General features: G+C 45.7%; 1 protein-coding gene across 1 annotated transcript in view; it reads right to left on the bottom strand.

Annotated features, from left to right (window-relative positions):
* Positions 1–409: 409 nt before the first annotated feature.
* The window catches only part of LOC143114615 (IQ motif and SEC7 domain-containing protein 1-like), a 26,618-nt gene continuing 4,420 nt past the window's right edge, over positions 410–22,607 (bottom strand). Inside the window, exons 3-13 of the mRNA XM_076276299.1 lie at positions 22,439–22,607; positions 20,492–20,653; positions 19,081–19,203; positions 18,724–18,890; positions 17,744–17,883; positions 14,076–14,201; positions 12,525–12,624; positions 11,291–11,452; positions 9,664–9,876; positions 6,512–6,561; positions 410–5,495 (exon numbers count right to left, since the gene is read on the bottom strand). The exon at positions 22,439–22,607 is cut by the window's right edge and continues 1,030 nt beyond it. Of these exons, the coding sequence (XP_076132414.1) occupies positions 4,089–5,495; positions 6,512–6,561; positions 9,664–9,876; positions 11,291–11,452; positions 12,525–12,624; positions 14,076–14,201; positions 17,744–17,883; positions 18,724–18,890; positions 19,081–19,203; positions 20,492–20,653; positions 22,439–22,607 (2,819 nt within the window). The 3' untranslated portion in view covers positions 410–4,088. The remainder of the gene's footprint in view (positions 5,496–6,511; positions 6,562–9,663; positions 9,877–11,290; positions 11,453–12,524; positions 12,625–14,075; positions 14,202–17,743; positions 17,884–18,723; positions 18,891–19,080; positions 19,204–20,491; positions 20,654–22,438) is intronic.

Genomic DNA, 22,607 nt, shown 5'->3' with positions numbered 1-22,607 from the left:
CATTTTGGACACATAAATGGAGTGGGCCTAGTTGAAAATGTCATATGCAAAGTACATCCAAGTCAAATATGCATTCTAACTATATGTAACTATGTAAAAGCTATACAAGTTACTATAAAATAATCCCATTTTGTTTCTGATGAAGTACCCAAATGTGTACAAATTAGCACTTGTGCTGCACTCTCATGTCCTTGCTGTTCCAAAACTTAAAGCAGCCGAAAAGCTGTAAACATGTGAACTTGCCTGCAGTAACTAAAAGGATTAATTCATCATAACTTATTCTTCTCACAGTAAACTTTCATATTCATACTCAATAATGGAAGTTTGGATTTGAATGAAAAAAAACCATACAGCAATCCAACAGCAAGAACATATTTTATAAGAGCAATAAATAATCACATATAATTTCTCTGAATAATTTGCATTGAAACCTCATACATATATACATATTAAATTCAATACATATTTGTTGTCTCAAAATAATAACTCATCTGTAGATGCACACAAATACTGGTACAAGTTTACAATTACAGGTCATTCTCCCAAGCCCCAGGTCTCTGGTAAATATGAACAGACTGACATTGGCCCATCATCCCTGGCAAGTTTACAGAGAGACATATTAAGGTACAGTTCATTCCCGAGTACATGTCGAGTATTTATACTGTATGTTGAGAGATTATTCTGTACATTTAGCTTTTATACAGCGCTCATTCATCGCAGTGCAGGTTCCACATGCAACAGGAGACTGGGATCACAAGGGGCAAACACACTGGCATTTCCCATCGAAGACAACGACAGCTAATGCACACAGCTCAAAGCGTCTGGACTGGAGCTCCTTTCCCTAAAGCTTCATGAACATATAGAAACATCATGTTGTAGTCTGCCACTCCAAAACGCGGCAAATTATCCACGACTGTTTAACACAAGTCCTGGAGGCAGGATTAGAGCGTTGGGGACGAACACCAAGGTTAGAGAGGTGTGGTGTGGATAAGGGACTGGGGGCACCTACCCGCCAGGGTTTCTAGGAATAACTCAGCAAATTCTCTGCACCTTGTCTCTCCCCGTGTCAGTGAATATATACAACACTGTTACTGTTCAAAGACCATGTTCAGTATTCAGAGGTTCAAATGAGTTAGTGTATCCCTGAATGGCAGAGAGCAAGTTTGTGAGCAGAGAACGACGGGAGGAGCTGTGGGAACTACTGTACATCTGAAACATGAACGGCCATAGGCCTCACCGCCAACCAACCCCCAGACAACTACAACTACTAAAGCAGCGTGTCTCGTGTCATGTCGAGCGTGTCGGGTAAAGGCTCCAAGAGCAGAATGTTTTACAGTATGTGTGTGTGTGTGTGTGTGCATGTGGTTGTGTATGTGTGCATGTGTGTGTGTGTGTGTGTGTATGTGGTTGTGTGTGTGTGTGTGTGTGTGTGTGTGTGAGAGAGAGAGAGACAGATAAAGTGATGTTGTGTACATTAGTGTGTGTGAAAAAGAGCAAAAGTGAATTCCTGAAAATAAGCAGGTGTGTGCAGTATGTATAAGACAGCAAGTGAATTAAAGTGAATGTATGTGTGTGTGTGTGTGTGTTTTTGTCACTGTGTGTGTGTGTGTGTGTGTGAGCGCGCACACCAGCATGCATTAGGCCTAATATGTGTGCAGAGACCCAGAGCTGTAGACCTATTTCACCCCAACTCCCTGATAGATATTATGGGGTTGTTATTAGTTGCAGATGTTTAAAAAAAAAAAACATTTGACACACAGTTGAAAAGGTGTGTCGCTTAAGGAAGCAGGTAGTCATTTTGATGTCAGAAAACAAATGGTTTTACAGCACACAATCACATTACATCAGTGATCCCTTATGATTAGCACTTCTGCTGCCCGCATACAACAAAGCACAGATTATAATACTAAAATAAGTCAAATCAAAAATTCTTTAAAAACTAGAGAACATTACTGTATTTTGCTGGAACAATAACAGCCCATATTAGTGATAGCTATTACACCGATAATATCAATATTAATGTCTGCAATGGTTGCCTTTACAGTTGCAATCAAAAAAAACAAAAACAAAAACATTTTGCTCCCACACAATGCATTTCACTCTCATTTACAATCAATGCATGAGAGAAGTGTCCATATTATATTTATATATCTATAACAATGTTACTTTCCATTCACATTAAAAAAGATAGGATTTTTTACAATAATATATTAACCATGATCAGACGTTGACACTTTAATTTTTTATAGGAATGAAATTATCCATCACAACTTCTCTAATCTCTCCCAATGACGTACAAAGTGGTGCAATGTTGCCCCTTAATTGATGTTTCTATCTCAACATATAGGCACTAAGGCTATGTACAATGACAAACAGCAAAATGGCATTAATCTGTGAGTTTACATCTTAGTTAAAGGGTATACACGGAATACGGTACACACAGTATCTAATTGCTAACTCACTCCAACAACATACCAACTTGAACTGAGAACTGATGGGGTCATCTTTCCTTGGACAATGATAGCGAATTAAAACACAATATCATTGATAAAAACAAAACAATCCAACTTAGTTAAAAACTGTTTACTTCCTATTTGTGCAACATAGGAAAAAGAGAAACTCATCCATGTCACCACCAATAACACTGATATAAAACTTCATATTATAACTTCATAACATTGTCTGACCAAAACTATCAATCTGTCATAATGTTAGTATGGCTTGCTTATTGCATTTGAGAAGTGACTTAGAGCAATACCTCAACAAACTCTCCATCATATACATTGGATTTGACACTTCAAAATTGCAGGAGTGGGTAATAGACCTTTACATGTTGTTAGGATCAGTCTTTGAAGTAGTTACGTCAAAAAGAAAATGTGTCCTCCATGTTGCAGAATCAAATGTCTGCCAAATGGCTCAAGACAAAGTAAATCAGAAGAGGCAAAAGAACATTGGCTGGAGTGATTAGCCCTGACCAGAACAACAGCTGATGACATTGACATTTCAAGGTCATAGTCAAGCCCAGACGTGCCAGCTTCATATGCTCTCAGTGTCCTTTAGGTGGGTGATGAAATGATTGTCATGATGATCAACATCACAGCAGGTGTTGAATATGATAATCCGATGAATCCAAATGGCAAAAGCCATGCGTTCTCTTGTCCATGCCCTGACAGCTGTCTGTGGTCTCTTAATATGTGCCACTGTGCATAAGTCCTTTATGACCACTAAATGAACCTGTATTCTCCAACCATGGCTGATCTAACCCGGGATCTGACACACACACACACACACACACACACACACACACACACACACACACACACACACACACACATACACACACACACACACTTACACATCCACACAGGTCATTCTGGGGCCAACCAGAGATTCAATACCAGAGTGGAATCTTGTCTGAGCCGTTTTATCAAAGAAATAGTGAAAGTTCACCTCCACAGCTACTCTCTTCCACTCTGGCAACCTTCTGTCATAATCTATTCTTCTCTCTCTCTCTTCCTCTCTCTCTCCCTCTCTCTCTCTCTCTCTCTCTCATGCACTTGTGTGTCTCTGTTGACGTGTTCTGAACTGTGATTAGCGGTACTTATCGTCCTCGACACGTGTTTGTTTGTCTCCAGCCTTATTGCGCGGTGGGTAAAAGCATCGTGGATGACTTTCGCTTTGCGTGTGTGTGTGGTGGCGGCGGCATGCACGTTCGCATCTCGTCCTCGTTTTCTTTTGCGGCAGAAGCACAAGCGCTATCCAAAACAAACACGCGAACAAAAAACAAAACGGAACAAAATGGGGCTTCGATGATGCTGATGCATGCTTACGCAGGTCGTTCTTGGTCGCGAGACGGAGCGTGGCTCAAGGTTCCGGCTATACGCTAGGGCAGCGGACGTGAAAGTAGCAAAGCCTCATCAGAGTGTGCTTCCTCTTCCTCCTCCTCTTGCCCGCTCCACCGCTGCCTCTGCGCTGCTGTTGCGGCTGCTGCTGCAGGGTTCCGGTGCCGCCGCTAAACTGGACCACCTCCCCACCCCTGGCTCTCACGCTTGGCCCTCGGGCTCCCTGGGCCCCTGACGCTGGTCCCCTCACACCACCGTGCTGATGCGGTTGACAGGCTTGGACTTGGAGCTGCCCATCGTGCCGCTGTTGCTGCCTGCTCCCCCCCCTCCCCCAATGCTGCCGGGGCCCCCCCCACCCGGGCCCATGCCCCCCCCACCCGGGCCCGCTCCCGGCGGGTGCGGTGAGAGCGGTGTGAGCGGTGTGAGCGGGGTGTGCGGCGAGGGCGGTGGCAGTGGCGAGTGCGGGGGCGGAGGCGGAATGGTGGAGGGGTGCGGGTACTGGGGCACGTAGCGCGCCGTGATGGCCGAGGGCGGCGCCTGTGGCGGCGCGGCGAACACAAAGTGCTGCTGGTGCGCGGGCAACGGGCTGTGGGAGAGTCCGCCGCCGCCGGCGACGCCGGTCCCGCCGCCCATGCCGCTGCCGCCCACTAGGTGGCCGTGGATGTGGGAGAGCGCGGCGGCGTGCGAGTGGGCGTGCGGGTGCGGCTGCGAGTGGGACAGCGTCAGCGGCATCTTGGGGCCGGGCCCGGGGCCGCGCACCGAGTGCGTCGGGTGCAGGGGGGTGTGGGAATGCGTATGCGCTGCGTGCATATGTGTGTGTGCGTGCGCGTGGTACAGCGGGAACGGAGACACGGGCGAGAGAGGGGAGTGCGGCGAAAGCGGCGGCGGGGTGCAGCTCATGCCCATGCCCATGCCAAGGCCCATGCCCATGTTGACGTAGCGTCCTTGCTGCTGCTGTTGCTGCTGCTGGAGCATGGCATGCTGGGCCATCTGCTGCTGGTTGTACTGCTGCTGCAGCTGCGCGTGGCTTGGCGCGAGCTGCGGGCGCCTGGGCAGGGAGCCGCGGTGCACCATGGTGTGGTGCATGCCCGGCGTGGGGCAGGAGGGCACGCTGACCATAGGCACGGTCTGCACGTGGTAGCGGTGGTGGTGGTGGTAGGGCGGCGGCGGCTGGCCAACGCTGTTGCTGTTGTGGCAGTACTGCGCGTGCAGGGCCTGCAGCTTGGACGGCCCGCCGGGGTCCGACTGGCCGAGCGCGGACGGCGAGAGCGGCGGCGGCCCCCCGCTGGTAGGCGGCGGCACAGGCGCCGGGTAGTGCGGCCCAGGCGGGACCAGGGGCGGCGGCGGCGGTTGCTTGGCGCGCTTGCTGCCAAACAGGGAGCCCAGGAAGGACGCCGAGCTGCTGCCGCCCGATCCACTGGCGCCCGTCCCCGAGCCACCGGCCCCGCGCTCGCCACTGCTGCTGCTGGACAGGCCGCCGGCGCCGTTGTTGCCCCCAGACGAGAGGGGTTGTTGTTGTTGTTGTTGCCCCGGCCCACCCCCCACCCCTACTCCGGGGCTCAGGATGGGGCGGTGAGGCCGGTAGTCGTCCAGGCCATAGCAGCTGGACATGGGCAGGCGCTGGTGCGGCCGGGGGCTACTGATGATCGAGCCCTGTTGACAACAAATCACAACAAACAGAGGATTAAAAACAGATACGTGTGGGTGGACGGGTGGACAGTCTCTCCATCTCTGTCTCTCTCCCTCGCACACACACAGTGGACAATCTCTCCATCTCTGTCTCTCTCCCTTGCACACACACACACACACAAATGAATGCACATTCACACAAACACACACATAAGCATACTGTTTACGCACACAAACACATAGCACACATAAAACATAAAGGTGAAAGGTAATGTGGATCAAAAATGGCAGGTGTTTAACTAATAACATACTGTATTGCAGAAAAAATGAGAAATCTCTCATCTGTTTTTCAATACGTATTTGTGTGAATAATTTCTGATTCTCAGTGTGTGTAGAGACTAGAGCAGGGGTGGGCAAACTTTTTGGTTCAAGGGCCACATTGGGTTTTGAAAATTGGCCGGCGGGCCGCACAACAACCACCCTCGCTCACCCTCGTCCAGTTTGCCCACCCCTGGACTAGAGAGTATCAGCATAATGAAGTGGTGGTTTAGTTCATTAGCAGCTGCCGTCAAGCAGGGCTTCTCCAATTATCCATTCAACATCAACTCATTAGAACAGCCACAAGCTCAAATCACAAAACCAAAACACAACACAGACTTCAGGTCTCAATGAATGAATGAATGAATGAATGAATGAAGAGGTGTTATCAGCAAAGCAACGTGTTATTCTATACAGTGTGTGAGAGAGCGGCAGTGATGCAGCATGCTCTCACTGCCTCGTGCATGCACATGCACACAAGCAGAGCCTGCTCAAACACACACACACACACACACACACACACACACACACACACACACACACACATACACACGGTTGTGATGGGCGGAATATGCTTGGTGCACAAGAAGAATGGTCATGCACAGGTGTACAGGATCAGTCCATGTTCGGCGAGCGGGTGGGGTGGGGTGGGGTGGGGTGGGGTTTGATTATTAGGAGAGCGAGAATGGGAGCAGTGCATTCAACACCCCTCTCGGACTTACTTCGATGGTACTATCCAAGGAGCCGACGCTGTTTCTGCGACCTCGTTTCCCTGCAGCCCAACCAAGCAGAGCAAGGTCAGGAGGACAAAACCCCCACAGGAGCCCACCATACCTCCACACACACACACACACACACACACACACACACAGACACACACACACACACACACACACACACACACACACACACACACACACACACACACACACACACACACACACACACACAGACACACATACAGTACACACACACACACACACACACACACACACACAGACACACATACAGTACACACACACACACACACACACACACACACACACAGACACACACACACACACACACACACACACACACACACACACACACACACACACACACACATAGACAAACACACACATGCTGGGAAACAGCACTGCTATAAAGCTGGCCTCCCTAGGGAGCACCTTAGCACACTGACTGAACCATCCCGTATTCTTTCTTCTGAATCCTTCCGTAAATATGTCCCCCATATACAGTATGACTGGTATGACATTTCCCCCTGGTATTGTTTTTGCCAAAGGCATTCAGTCTGAACATTTTTCCTCCAGCCTTAACCATCAGCATAACGTTGTCATGTACTACATCACCACAAATCCTCAGCTTGCATTCCTCTCTTCTTGCCCTGGTTTCATTCTCTTAGAAATAAAGAGGAACAAAAATTGTAAACCCCCCCACAAAAGTCGTAACTTTCCAAAGTCTAATTCACTCCAGAGTGCATTTCAAAGGCAGCCCTCACTTGCTGTGAGGCTTTCTACTGAGACGTCAGGCTTCCCAATCTGCATGTGGAGCAGCTCAGCGCTCCCCGCGCTGTAAACGAAGATGAATGGAGACTCATTTGAATACTGCATTCGTAATGTTGGCACAGCCGCTGTGAGCCTCTGAGACAAAATAATGCTGAGTGCCGATGAGTTGGTTTGGTATTGAATGCCGTGTTATATACAGTGATGGCCAAAAGTATTGGCACCCATGCTAAAGTTGACTGAAAAGAGGAATATAAAATCATCTTTTGGAAATTGATCTTAATGCCTTAAGTGAAAAATGAGGAAATATCTAACCTTTAAGGACACCAATTTTCTTAGTGAATGAATAATGTATCATAAATAAATAAATGTTCTTCCTTAAAATACAGGGGTCATAAGTATTCCCACCCCTATGTTAAATTCCCATAGAGACATGCAGATTTTTATTTTTAAAGGCCAGTTATTTCATGGATCCAGAATACTGTGCATCCTGATAAAGTTACCTTGGCCTTTGGAATTAAAATAGACCCACATCATCACATACCCTTCACCATACCTAGAGATTGGCATGGGTGTTATTTCAGTTAGCCTATTAGCTGGTTTGATGCTCATTGAACTCAATGCAAATCAAACCAGCTAATAGGCTAACTGAAATAACACCCATGGGGCTATTTTAATTCCAAAGGCCAAGGTAACTTTATCAGGATGCACAGTATTCTGGATCCATGAAATAACTGGCCTTTAAAAATAAAAATCTGCATGTCTCTATGGGAATTTAACATAGGGGTGGGAATACTTATGACTCCTGTATTTTAAGGAAGAACATTTATTTATTTATGATACATTATTCATTCACTAAGAAAATTGGTGTCCTTAAAGGTTAGATATTTCCTCATTTTTCACTTAAGGCATTAAGATCAATTTCCAAAAGATGATTTTATATTTCTCTTTTCAGTCAACTTTAGCATGGGTGCCAATACTTTTGGCCATCACTGTATATTGTATGTGCTTTACGGTGCCACAGTTTGGCAGCGGTTTTGATAGTTATCAATCTTCAGCTGTTTGAAGAGTGTGAGATTCACTACTATAGAAGCAGTGCAATGAAACCTTTAGGGGTGAATGAAAATCAACCCCCTGTCTAGTCACTAACTGTTCATGGGAAGAAGTTATCATACAACACAGCCAGCGTTTGGGATCATGTAAATGCAGCATTCACTTCATCAAACAAAAAACGCTTAGTGCCGCAGGGCAGTCAGTCTACTGTAGTTCCACTTTGTAGAATTTAGTGGCTGAATCCAATGGGATATTTGTATTGCTTTTAAAATATTTTCAGAAGCGAGTCCAACAACTATTATTCTAATCATTGTAATTACTATGAAATGATCAGTGAGAGTATTTAATGTTTGCCCGCTTTCATCCAATGTGGTAATATCAGATCCTTTTTCAGATAGGATCAAAGAAAATGTCAAAAATAATTATCAGGCAGTGACACATTAAATCTGTCTTAAAAGACACTTACTTGAAAACATTTAAAATTCACTAATATTAAGTTATTCATAAACAAGTCTTTAGGGAACAGTTCAAATTCTAAATAGCTAAGTGTAAATATGTTGTTATTTCATTCTCAGTCTTGAGGCAAAGGGAAGTCCCACAAAATGTAGCTGGGCTTTTATGACCCACTAGAGGGCGCTGTCACATGTGTTATGCAGTTTTCTCTGCTCTCTTCCACTCCCCCCCTCTCTCTCCTTCTCTCTCTCTCTCCCTCTCTCCATTTTGTGATTGAGCAGCATCCTGTAATTTGGGCAGAAGACACAGTGACACACTAACACAGCATTAAGCGTGCCCAGTATCAGTGGGTAGCCATAAAGCTTGGCCGCTCTTCCTCGCGGTACTTAGCTCCTCCACACAGGACAAGGAGACAGAGCCGACACAGTCTACACCTTACAAGTGATGACGCATCACCCCGTGGAGTGTAGCCTTCATTTGACACATTTGAGAAACGCGCATCTCAAGCATAAAGCAATTGCAACTTGCTTGAACGCACATACACTCAGTTGATGTTTGAAATAGGTACGATTTTTATAATTCTCTCCCCATGTGGTGGTGGTCAGGCAGAAGCCCATAGTGTCCAGGATCTAACAGGCCTCAGGGCAGCTTAGTCACAACAGTGAGTCAAACAGCTTTATCTGTCGGCACTCTGTGCTTTGACATGGAGCGATCATGACAGGCCGTCAGCTCTGAATCCCTTTGCCCTGGTTCAGCAACCTGTGAGTGTGATGTGTATGCAGGACTGGGAACGAGCAGAGCTGATCTCCACCTCCAGGTGAGTGGTCAGTAGAGGTCAGGGTGGGGGGGGGGGGGGGTCGTACCTGTCTCTGAGAGGTCTCGTAAGGAGGAGCTGAGGGCTGTGCGCTTCAGCCCCTCCGTGCTGGCGTACGTGTCATCCAGGCTCGGCCTTCCCAGAGTGCCGTTCACCGCCTCGCTCTTCATCCCCACGCCGCCAACTCCTCCTCCCACGCCGCCGCCACCTCCTTCGCTCATAAGGCCAGGCCGCATCCCACCTTTCTGCTTTTCCAGCTCAGCTGTGGAGAGAGAGAGAGAGAGAGAGAGAGAGAGAGAGAGAAGAGAGAAGAGAGAGAGAGATAAATACAGAAGGGAACTAGTGAAATTCAATTAGCAAGAGACAGGCTGAATTTAAATGAAAGAAAAGAAGGGAAACAAGAGACAGAAGTAGTGAGAGAAAAGAGAGAGAGAAGGAAGCTCGAAGGCGGCAGAGGGGGAGGAGAGAAATATTTAGAGACTGTATGTGTGAGAATGAGTGAAATTGAGAAGAGAGAGAGAGAGAGAGAGAGAGAGAGAGAGAGAGAGAGAGAGAGAGAGAGAGAGGGAGACAGAGTGAAGGCAGGGGGACAGAGTGAAGGCAGGGGGATTGAGAAGAGAGAGAGAGAGAGGGAGAGAGAGAGAGAGAGAGAGAGAGAGTGAAGGCAGGGGGATTGAGTGAAGGCAGGGGGATAGAGTGAAGGCAGGGGGATAGAGTGAAGGCAGGGGGATTGAGTGAAGGCAGGGGGATTGAGTGAAGGCAGGGGGATTGAGAGAGAGAGAGAGAGAGAGAGAGAGAGAGAGAGGGAGACAGAGTGAAGGCAGGGGGACAGAGTGAAGGCAGGGGGATTGAGAAGAGAGAGAGAGAGAGGGAGAGAGAGAGAGAGAGAGAGAGAGAGTGAAGGCAGGGGGATTGAGTGAAGGCAGGGGGATAGAGTGAAGGCAGGGGGATAGAGTGAAGGCAGGGGGATTGAGTGAAGGCAGGGGGATTGAGTGAAGGCAGGGGGATTGAGTGAAGGCAGGGGGATTGAGTGAAGGCAGGGGGACAGAGTGAAGGCAGGGGGGCAGAGTGAAGGCAGGGGGATTGAGTGAAGGCAGGGGGATTGAGTGAAGGCAGGGGGATTGAGTGAAGGCAGGGGGATTGAGTGAAGGCAGGGGGACAGAGTGAAGGCAGGGGGATTGAGTGAAGGCAGGGGGATTGAGAAGAGAGAGAGAGAGAGGGGGACAGAGTGAAGGCAGGGGGATTGAGAAGAGAGAGAGAGAGAGAGGGGGACAGAGTGAAGGCAGGGGGATTGAGAAGAGAGAGAGAGAGAGAGGGGGACAGAGTGAAGGCAGGGGGATTGAGTGAAGGCAGGGGGACAGAGTGAAGGCAGGGGGATTGAGTGAAGGCAGGGGGACAGAGTGAAGGCAGGGGGACAGAGTGAAGGCAGGGGGATTGAGAAAGCACGAGGGAGATGAAGAGTGGAGGAGGAGAGAATGAAAGATGAACCCTGAGCAGAAGCAGACACATTTTCACCGCTATCACAGCTAAACTCAGCACAGAGCGGGGCCCTCTCTCCCTCCCTCCATCGCTCCACCCCACCCCCACCTCTCCTCCTCCATCCACCACTCCTCCACCTCCACCCCCACCTGCACCCCTCCTCCCTCTGCTGCACTGCGCTGCAGTTTTTGACTCACACTCCACGCGGTACTTCTCCATCTCCTGCACCTCGGCAATGCTCTCGCGCAGGTCACTCACGAAGCGCGTGCGGTCCTGCTGGCTTGGCGCCGTGAACACGATCAGAACCTTTCTTTCGCCGCCCGGGATGGCCGACGTCAGACGAATCCCGTGAGGGTAATCTGGAGAAGGGTAAACACAGCACAGGGTGATATGAGGTGAATTAGAGTGACATACTGTATGGACAAACTATGGTAAGGCCACACTATACATACACAAGTCCACCTGTTAAATAGCATAGATGTAAAGCAACATGGACATACAGTATCATGACATGGAGACATACGTACAGAAGATAACACGATAAAGACACAGAAGCATTAGCAGTACACATGCAGTTTAAAGTATGTTTAACTACACAGTGTAAATAACATAGATGTAAAATATAATGTGGAAACCATTCCCTAATTAAACACCACACCCACATTTATTTATTTATTATGTTCCAAATGTGCATGTTGTAATATCTGTCTACCAGGAACACAAGAAGTCATTCAGTAATTCCTGTACCTCACTCTACAGGATGCAACAGCCATCAGAGCAACACTCCGACATGCTACCACAAAGCCGGCACTCATTTGAATACAGAACACATGTATCTACAGCCAGCAGACTCGGTGGAGATTTACAGTCTGGCAGTGGAGGGACTTACAGCAGCAGTCATGAGGCAGTCATTAAAGTGCTGGGGTTTTATGGCTCATGCAAAAACACAGCGATGAGTGAGTGTGTTTACACATGGGCTAGGTATTATTTACATCATGTATGTGGGCTACAGATGGCCATGTAAATACAGGGGAGCGTAGGATAGAGAGGCAAATATCAGTGACATTGAGAGCTTCACGCCAGAGAGGAGAGGAGAGAGGGAGAGGAAACAGAGAGAGAAGGATGCAGAGAAAAAGAGATACAGATAGACAGAAAGAAGTGAGAGAGATTCAAAGAGAGAGACAGAAAAGAATGAGTGAGTGAGAGATTAAAAAGGAAGAGAGAGAGAGGAGAGTGTGTATGTGTGAGGAAGAGTGTGTATGTGTGAGGGAAAGTGTGTATATATATGTGTGTGTGTGTGTGTGTGTGTGTGTGTGTGTGTGTGTGTGTGTGGTGTGTGTGTGTGTGTGTGTGTGTGTGTATGTGTGTTTGTGTGTATAAATAAAGCAGGAGAAACAGATGGAGAGACCAGATGGAGAGACGAACACTTACAGGAGTTCTGGAACATGTGAACCTGCATTTCCACCAGAGGAAAGGACTGTCTGAAGCTGTACGTCACCAAGGTCTTCTTCTTCTGAAAGATCTTGGTCACCTGCAAAGGGAAGGGGAACGGAGAGGGGAGGAGCACATTTTCATTTCCCGCATCAGAGATGGCAATGGGGGTTGGATGGGTAGGTAGTGGGGGCAGGGGTGGGGGATGAGGACGGGGGTAAGACGGGTGGGGTGGGGTGGGGTTGTTGGGAAGGAGTGGGGCTCCCCAGAATGAGGGCACGGTAATTAGGGTGCTGCGAGCGAGAGAGAGAGAGAGAGAGAGAGCTATGGGGATGAAACGCTGAAGGCTTGTAAATCCACCGGTGCACTACTGCTACAGATACTGCTGCTCCTGCTGCTGCTGGAGAGGAAGGGGGCTGCAGCTCCACACTGAGATTCAGGCCATATTTCAACACCTAGACATTTACATGGAGGTGTTCATTCATTCTGTTTGGGCTTTCTTCATGATGAGAACTTTAACCATGATAAAATAAAATGGAGTATATAAACAAAGTAAACAGAAAAAGGTGATAATCTATCAACTAAAGAGTGTTTTATTAATGGGTTATTTATATATTACCTGAACATGGTCTATTGCAGTGGTTCTCAACCTTTTTTCAGTGATGTACCGCCTGTGAAATATTTATTTCAGCCAAGTACACCCTAACCAGCGCAAAGCATTTTTAGTTAACAGCACTGTGCCATCAGTGTCTAATTTATTAAACTTTGGAACTGATAAATATCAATATATGTATTGTAGCGCCGAGGCTATTTACTCCCCTATGTCTCTGTTTTCCCGGCGTGTGCGCGTGTGTGTGTGTGCGCGAGAGTGTCTGTGTCTCCTTCTCCCTTCTGTGTCATAGAATGTGTCAATAAGTTCTGATGTGTTTTGATTGGGGGGAGGTGTCCGGGAGGGAATATTTAGGGGTTCGGATAGGTTAGCGATTGATAAGGGGAGGGAATAGAATAGGGGGTTCTAAGACGTCTAGTAAGTTTAGTCAGAGTAGAGGTGAATTACGTGCGAGTGGGTTGTGTTGTTGTGTTGTTGACCGATGCGAGTGAATGACGAGTGATTGAGACGTGATTTGTCAGGATCGTTTTTTTGCTTTGTATTGGACACCTCCTGCTACCCGTATCTTAGCCTGTACATCCTTTGAAAAATAAATTACCGGAGTTTGGAGCGAAATCTCAGCCTCCCCGTCTCCTAACTACTCGGCATTACAGTATGTATATTTTAAAATCTCACGTACCCCCTGGAGTGCCTTCATGTACCCCAGGGGTACGCGTACCTCCATTTGAGAACCACTAGTCTATTGACTATTTAAGGGAAGCAAATTAATCCATGCATTCACGTATGTGTGTGTGTGTGTGTGTGTGTTTGTGTGTGTGTGTGTGTGTGTGTGTGTGTGTGTGTGTGTATGTGTGTGTGTGTGTATGTGTGTGTGTGTGTATGTGTGTGTGTGTATGTGTGTGTGTGTGTAGCTGGTTGCTATAGTGGACTGTGTTTCTTACCACCAGCAGGTCATTGAAGAGGAAGACCTCCCTTTGGTGAACTCCAGTCCTCTGGGGTCGATTGGGGTCAGGGACCTCATAGAGCTGACAGCAGCACACCAGCCTGCGATGTGGCAGTGACAGCACCTGGCTCAGCACACACAGCACACACATCATCCGCCATTAGTCAAATATACACACAATTAGAGGCATGACCAAACACATACCGGCACACACAGTACCTGCACACACAACATATGAGTCCTCTGAGGCTATTTACAGGAAGGGGTATGCTTGATTAGAGTTTCAACACTAATGCACCTAATGTACCATGTCAACATATTTACATGAACACAGCACATACCAGCTACAACAAGCCAGTGCAGATGGTACACACACACACACACACACACACAAGCATGCACATTTACATACAATCAACATAAACAATCCAGCTAATCCACCTTTATCCAGCCAACACAAATCAACCCACCTCTTCTGCAGGAATACACACATGTATGTGACAGAACTACGTATAACTCATCAGATTAATCACGCTGTACTTAATCACCCTCCTCCCAAAACACACACACACACACACACACGTGGCAGTGTTAAGCCAAAATTAGCCTGTAATGTTAATGTTGGGTGTTAATTAAAAAATAATAATAATCACAAATGCCTCAGAAAAGCTTGCTAAATAACCCTCCTACAAACCACCATGAACCACCAATCCAAAACAAACCCCTCTCAGTACCCCTCACTCCACAGAGCCATCAGCCTGAATCCACTCAGCCTCGCACCTCACGCCACGCCTCAGTGACTGAGAGCCCTGCTAATATCCCCCGACAGCCCGCTGAGATCAAGCACCGGCCGGTCACTGTAAGCGTGAGTCGTCAAATGTGCTGAGGATCAGAGAGGACACTTCCTGCCAGCGTGGCCCGACTCCCGTCTATCTGCAGTACAGTGGACGCTCTGACGCACTAGCGGAGGAGGCGGCCATTCTCCACACTGGGGCTCGAGTCCAGTTTCAGCGCTGCTAACCAGGTGCTCTCTGGCGTTCTTGAAATAGCCTCAGTGGAAAACTGGTTTAGGGAGACCATTTAGGATTTGACCTCTCAGTGAGAGGTCATGCTGCTGAATATACGCTTTGTCATGTTATGTGCATTATGTCTGTGTTATCAAAACATGCATGGGTGTGCTATGGACTTTCCCAGCAGTATCATAGACACTCAGGCTGAGAGCTTAGAGCAAGTCACATTTCTGAAGTTCTCCGAAATGATCAATGGGCTCTACACTAACATTTTTTTTCAGGAGCACTTGTGAGCCCAAGTTAAAAAATTTAGGAGCACAGACAAAAATTTGGGAGCACAGTCAGTTCTGTACTTAACTTACACATAATCTAACATTATACTGCAGCTAACAGTTAAACATGCCAGTGCACCAATTGCGAATATTAAGAATGACTGACAACATTTAGGCTACAGGAAACAGGATTTTAAAGATCAGTGCCTACTTTATTTTCAGTCTGTTCTATTTTCCTACATTTTGTTAATGTAAAATAATATAATACATTGCCATATTTGCATTTAGCCTGTATATCAAGTATCCTGCCAAATGTAGGCTAATTTATTTATTTGTGAATCCATCTAGCTAATCCAAATATGTCCATGGTGACCTATCTGACTGCATACTGCCTAATAAGACTACTACTACTAAAACAGTCCATTTTCTCTTCCACAAAACCCAAAATAGGCTAATCAAGGATATATGTTTTATACTTTTAGTTTTTATTTGAAATATCTGCATTGATGGGGGCAGTAGGCAAACGTTAGGCCTACTTTCGTTTTGCACTTCAGCTTGTATTCGGTGTAAACAAACATACATGCGTGGAAGCCTGGAGTTGTCGTTCTACCTTTGAATAAAATGGTAGTATTACGGGAGGGTACTTTTGTGCCGGTTCGTTCGCTACAGCTATATTTTGCATATTGCAGCCAATACGTCAACTGGGCTAAAAGGCATGTTAGGTTACCTTTCCTTCTCTCACTGCATTCTCAGAATCTCATCCTGTTCCTCTTATATCCAATGAATTCGTTGGATAGAAGAACTAATTTCTTCAATCTTTGCATCTTGGCTGGCTAGTCTAACTTTCCCCTTTTTCTGCGCGCTCTTAGATTTGATAGAAGCGACTACTAGCGAGTCACAACGCGAAACTGCTAACGTTGATGGGAGGTGTAGTTTTTATGCTGCATTCGCGACGTGATTCTATGGTTTGCACCAGTAATGTTTCTCGATGTTGCTGTGTATTTTGTAGACAAACATTGACATGGTTAGAAGTCATTCGCACCAGTGCGCCTAAATATTTTTTTGCACTCGCACGGCATCATTTTTACTCGCATGTGCGAGTGAAATGGGCGCACTGTAGAGCCCTGCCGTTATGCATAATTATGAATTGTCAAATCTTACACGGCCAGAGCACAGACTCTTGAGACCAGAGACTCAAATATTAGCGCATATTGACTACACTGGCACAATCCACTGATGGATGAATGAGAGACCCCTGGGCACTGCACCACTATCAACCAATCCAATCCAAAATATCTCAATCCAAACAACATAATGCACCATATGCCAGACAATAATCTCATAAGCAACCAACACAAAACAACACAAACCTGCACAATTTTGTTGCAGACAACAAAACAGACAACAGACAAAATAGAGGTTAGAAACATCCTAGTCCTCAACAAAAGTCTACACTGCTTTTCAGCATGTAAGCCTCATCGCAAACAAACAAACAAACAAACAAAAGAAATAAACCAACGCCTCACCTTATGTTTGGACTTGTCTGTGTACAGCCCCTGACAGGCTGCCTGTCGTTTTTTTCACGGTTATGCAAACTATCTGCTAGCGAGAGGAAGCTTTTCAGCTCCCCTGTTGCTCAGGCACCCATATGCTGCCAAACTCAGGGTCACGGCTCTCATCCCAGCCCGTTGGCATTTAGAAAATAAATGACTTCGCCCGTAATTGTGGTCACAGCGTCCTTGTCTCTCACAGCATAGAATAAAGGGGGAAAAAAGTTTTGCCTGGAAACATCCAGACGGCACAGCATGGCGCTCTGTGACCTTATGCTGCGTTCACTTTTAAAATCTTTACCAAAATTACTTTCAAACATCCATTAAAGCAACACCAAAGAGTTTTGTGTACCTTAAAATAAAAAATAAAAAAATTCATCAACTCCTAACAGGGTGAAGTGCACTTCTGCATTCGCTTCGCGGCCCTCTATCAGCTATAACCGCACTATGCAAGTTTGCCAGATCGGGTAGCGGATCTTTAGTTCGATGGAATGAGACATAAGAAACTACAAATTTGACTTGCATCTGATGTTGCAATACATCATACTTTCATAAAATCATGCAACATATTCTACCTTGTCTGTGGACATCGTTATTTGAAAAGCCAGTGCTGGATAAACAAATAGCATGCGTGCGACAGAGAAAAGTTCTTTGGTGTTGCTTTAAGTGCTCACACCGCAGTATCTCTCTCCTTTGAGAAACAAATAGCCAAAGAGAAGTGTTGCCATCTAAAAGTCGTGTCAAACTTTGACACCTTCATACAGTACTGTACATCAAGCTTGAACAAAAACACACAAGCATGATTGGTGATCTGACCGCCAGAGCACTACTCACAGGCTTCTTCCCCACGACCACCCTCTCCACAGCTTGCACTTGAGACACATGGTCATCGTTGGTCCGCAGCTCCCATTTCTGGATGCGCTGGTAGATTCCAACGAGCAGGTCTCGAGGAATGTCCTGACCGTTGTCCACGCCTGGGAAGGAGCAGAATGGTGAGATAATGGCAGATAGGGACAGCCATCCCTTTGCTGAAGACCTATACAGCTTTTTGCTCTATGATTCCTCTATGAGATGATAAAGAATACAGCTACTATCTATTGATCATCTATGTGTGGAGGCTTACTATAAGGTCATTTTGAGTCAGTTTGTACATCAGAAAATGAAACGTGGCGATTTTCTAGGCTGATTTGACATGGAACTATACTCTCATTCCAGCATAATAATCAAGGAACACCATGGGCGCAGCAGCACAATGATATCATACAGCACCTGAAAATAGTCCCCGTAGGCTAACTTCCAGCAACAAGGTTGAGCTGCAGCAGAAGAATTTGTTAGTGACTGGATTATTACGCCTGAATGTGAGTATAGTTCCATGTCAAATCAGCCTAGAAAATTGCCACGTTTCATTTTCCTTTGGTCTTATTACAGTTTCTAACTTGAGAGGAAACAAGTTTTAAATAGGAAAATTACCGGAAATCTTAGTCACTTTTAAACATGATGCTAGCAGGCGAGATGCTAATGGTCTAATCCGATTCAATGATCTATGCTAGGCTGGAGCTAAAAGTGGTATCGCCAGACTCAGAGAACGGCTGGATTAACTGGGGAAAGGTAAAAATCAATTGTTTAAGTCAAGGGGAGGTGGAAAATGAGTGTAATTCCCCAAATGGTGGAATATTTAATGCTAGTATCTAAACCCATAACCTTCACAATACAGAGGAAAAAGCAGTCCAATGTTGCTATTAGAAGAAGTTGACAGTATGATCTCATTCATTACACAAAGAAGGACATAACTGAAGACTTTAAGATTACTGCACCTCGCAAGTTCTTGATGAAGTCCTCCAGCTTCATCTTCCTCTCTGGTTTGACGTTGGGGCTGTACATGTCTGTGTTGAGGAGGATGATGGCAAACGCCAGAATGAAGATGGTGTCGGGGTTCTGAAACTGTCGGACCAGCACTGGGTTGCAGACACAGTACCGCTGGCTAAAAAATAAATATACGTTACTGATGTAGAGCTAAACAAACCGCTGAGAAAGAAGGGTCATGTTAGAACATTACCATGTATTGATCTGGTTCATGTTTTTTTTTCTCTCTCACTTCACTTGTAATTGGCTGACAAGTAACCTACAAAAGTATAGGCGTAATTCGATAGCTCTCTGAACCGGTGAACTACCTGAAAGCCTCGACGAGTCTCTCCACCTTCTGGGCCTCCCCCTGGACTTTGATTTGAGCCTGGAACTTCCTCAGAGCGTCGTCCAGATCCATCCCTGAGAAGTCCATCTCATCCAGCACACAACTACAGGACACAGAAACACACTGAGTGAGGACAAATGAAGATCACATGACTGTGTGTGTTTCACAGGACAGATTCACCAGATTCAGATATACATGTATATAAAAATATTACTGTTAACTAGGGCTGAAACAATTAATCAAGTAATACATTTGTCTAACTATTAAAACAATCGGCAACTATTTTGGTAATTTATTGATAAATATAGAATTGATTTGAATCGGTTTAGGTTATTTTAATGGAGAAAAAACTAAATTATCTTACACCAGATTCTTAAACTTAAATATGTTCTGTTTGTTCACTGCTGACTGTAAATGGAATATCTTGGACAAAATTGTGTGTAAACAAAACAAGTCATTTCTGTGTTTCATCTTTAGGCTTTGGGAAACAGTCAATAACATTTTCTCAACACTTTATAGACCAAACAACTAATCGCTTAATCAAGCAAATATTCAACAGATATATATTGTAGACAGATTACAGTTTCTGAGAATATGCCCACAGCTGATTTTGATATAATATACAATGCTAAAAAGAGTAAGATGTTGATTATCAGTAGTAATAAAGACTGTTTGTCTGGCACTGCACTCAGTGTGTGCAGTGAGATTACATATTTGGGCAATATTATTGCAAAAGACCTATCTGATGATAAGGATATCTATAGGCAGCGTCGGAAGCTGTATGCTCAAGCGAACATGCTGTGTCATAAGTTTAGCAGCGCTCTGTACCTGTGAAGATCTCACTCTTTAGAGTGTATTGTACACCTTTGTATACTGCCTACCTGTGGTGTCGTTATAAACAAGGCAGCATTAGAAAACTCACAGTGGCTTATAATGACAGCATGAGGCTGCTGCTGAGAGCTCCAACAAGCTCCATGTTTGTCAGTGTCGCTGTTTTGGCTAACCCTGTAAGCTGTTCTGTCAGATTTTCTTCCAGACTGTGGAGCCATTGGCGAACTTGTCTGTATGTTAGACATTGAACATTGTGGAAGGCTTTGTATTTCTGTACTTTGTATTAACTCTGTGTGTTTTTATTGTGATATGGATCCCTCTGGGTCTGAAATAAAGAATTATTATTATATAGAATAAGATATATAGACAGATTATCCGATTATAATCATAATAATTAGTTGCAGCCCTACTATTAGTCATCTTTTATGGTGCATATGGTAAGAATGTAATTGCTGCTGTGGCTTGGCCATTGCCTTTCCATTGGAAGCCATTCAAAAGTCTTTGACTTCATTCCTGTCATTTCTGGCTTGATCTCCTCCATAGTGCCCTTGTTCACTTACTCCAGCACATCCTTGTTGAACTGCTTCTGCCGGTTGCCCAGGAACTCTCCAATCATCTGCCGGCTGAGGCCTTTCCGCTCCAGGATGAAGCGGGCAATGCCCACGGGTGTGTCTGACACGAAGCCCTTCTCGATCAGATACTGGATGCCCTTCTCTGGCTTCCTGAGGGCACGCCAGGAGGACACGCTCAAAATCGGCATATAAAAGAGCTAACAGTCTCAGAATGCACATTGCACACTCATAGGAATGTCAGATAATACTATGTGGAAAGCCACAGCATGAAGGAAAAAAGATAAGACTGCAATGAAAATGCACCATGCACACTTAGGATGGCTCAGAACTGAGACAAATGAAAGAAACCAATGTTGAGAGACAAGAGTAGAGAGAGAAAAAGGTCCATTATGGTTTGAAAACTAAGACAGGAATCTGAGAATCCTCTCTAAAGGCTACTGGGATCCAGAGGGAACTTAAGAGTCTGTTTATTGTTATCCTTTTTTCTGCCGTGTGCTGAGAGTCGAGCGCTGGTGCTTTGGATTTCAGATTTGCAACAGTGCTCTGGGGTGGTTAGATGTACACTGCAGTAAATCAGCTTACTTGACACAAGTGCATATATGAGCCTTTGACAGTCTGCCACAGAATTGAAGTCACACACTCTCAAGAGCTGACAGAGCCAAGTCTGGTAGACATTACTGGGGTGGTTCTTCTAACTGACAGGACTGCTTACAGTGCTATTGGCCCCTCTCCACACTGCCAATGGTAACTATAGCCTTAAAGGTGCTCTAAGCGATGCTGGGTAACGTCACTTCTGTTGACTTTCAAAAAAAACACAGAGCTAGGTCGCTACTTCCTCCCCCTCCCTTCCGTACAATTGAAACTCTCCTAAACGCACATATCGTCTGTGATTTGCTGGAACAGTTTGTTATGTTTTTATGGGCTAGGTTTGCCAAGGTTGTTTTTGTTGCTGTTTTTGGAGCCTGTGCTGTCCACAGAGATCACATTTTTTACAGTGTATTCAGGACACAGACAGCTAGCGTGAAGTTTGCAGTAAGTGACATAAAATGTTTTAGCCTAAAAAACGCGTGGCATCGCTTAGAGCACCTTTAACTATAAATCCAGATTTAATATCACTGTAGCTAATAACAATGACAGGCAACATCCACACCAGACACTATGGCAATTTTGCTAACAATAGAAATGCTATAGATACTCATATCGCTATAGTTACAGTTCATTTATTGTTGTTGTTAGCATTGTGGATGGGCCTACAGACGATAAGGAACACCAAGAACATATTTAACTCAGTGTTTTGCCTTTGCCTATCTATGGCATTCTGAGACAACCACAGACGAACATAATGAATGTTAAAGAGAAATAATACTGCATGTCAGCTGCAAAGAACATCAGAAGATATCATTCATTAAACTAGCAGCAAACATTAGGATTGCAATGGGATACACATCAGTGGGCTTAAAATTGACCCCTGGGGGACACAGTTCAAAGTTCAAACAGTTCAAAGTCCAACACATGACTGTTGATTATTCAAAACAAACTACATAGAATGCCAACCAGTGCCAACAGAGCATGGGAGTCCAACCCACTAATCCAGCTATGATACTAATGATCTCTAAGACCAAATATAGATCATGGAGGAAGGAAGTATTACCCATGACTTAAGCATGACCTAATTCCTCATTCCCATTGTTGTAGGGCAATTCCACGCAAAACTGTCACATCCATAACGCCAACACAATGCCATGGTATTTAGTTGCCGTTATGGATGTGACAGTTTTGAGTGGAATAGCCCTGTAACCACTGGGCCAAGGCTTTAGAACTCTAACTCTAGGCATCAACAGCTTTTAAAGGCCCTGTTCCTTCTTACATAAGGTTCTCCACCTTGACCTGTCCTAGTGAGTAGAACGGTGAGAAGGTCCTCAAGGTGTCTCTTACTTGTTGAAGAGGTTGAGGCCGATTCGGTACTGCCTCCTCTGCACCACGTCGTTGTTGAAGGCGGGCGAATCCCAGCTGTGGCGGCTCTCTCGCTGGTAGGTCTGCTTGCCCAGCGGGGGCATCGGCTCCCTCAGGCTGTCCCTGGACGACGAGCCCGAGCTGCAGTTGA

This window comes from Alosa pseudoharengus, unplaced genomic scaffold (genome assembly GCF_046254945.1).
Source record: "Alosa pseudoharengus isolate Yale_2024_CS ecotype anadromous, Long Island Sound unplaced genomic scaffold, YU_APseudo_1.1 YU_APseudo_1.1_scf_9, whole genome shotgun sequence".
In the NCBI taxonomy this organism is placed as follows: domain Eukaryota; kingdom Metazoa; phylum Chordata; class Actinopteri; order Clupeiformes; family Clupeidae; genus Alosa; species Alosa pseudoharengus.
This window is presented reverse-complemented; position numbering and strand designations above follow the sequence as displayed.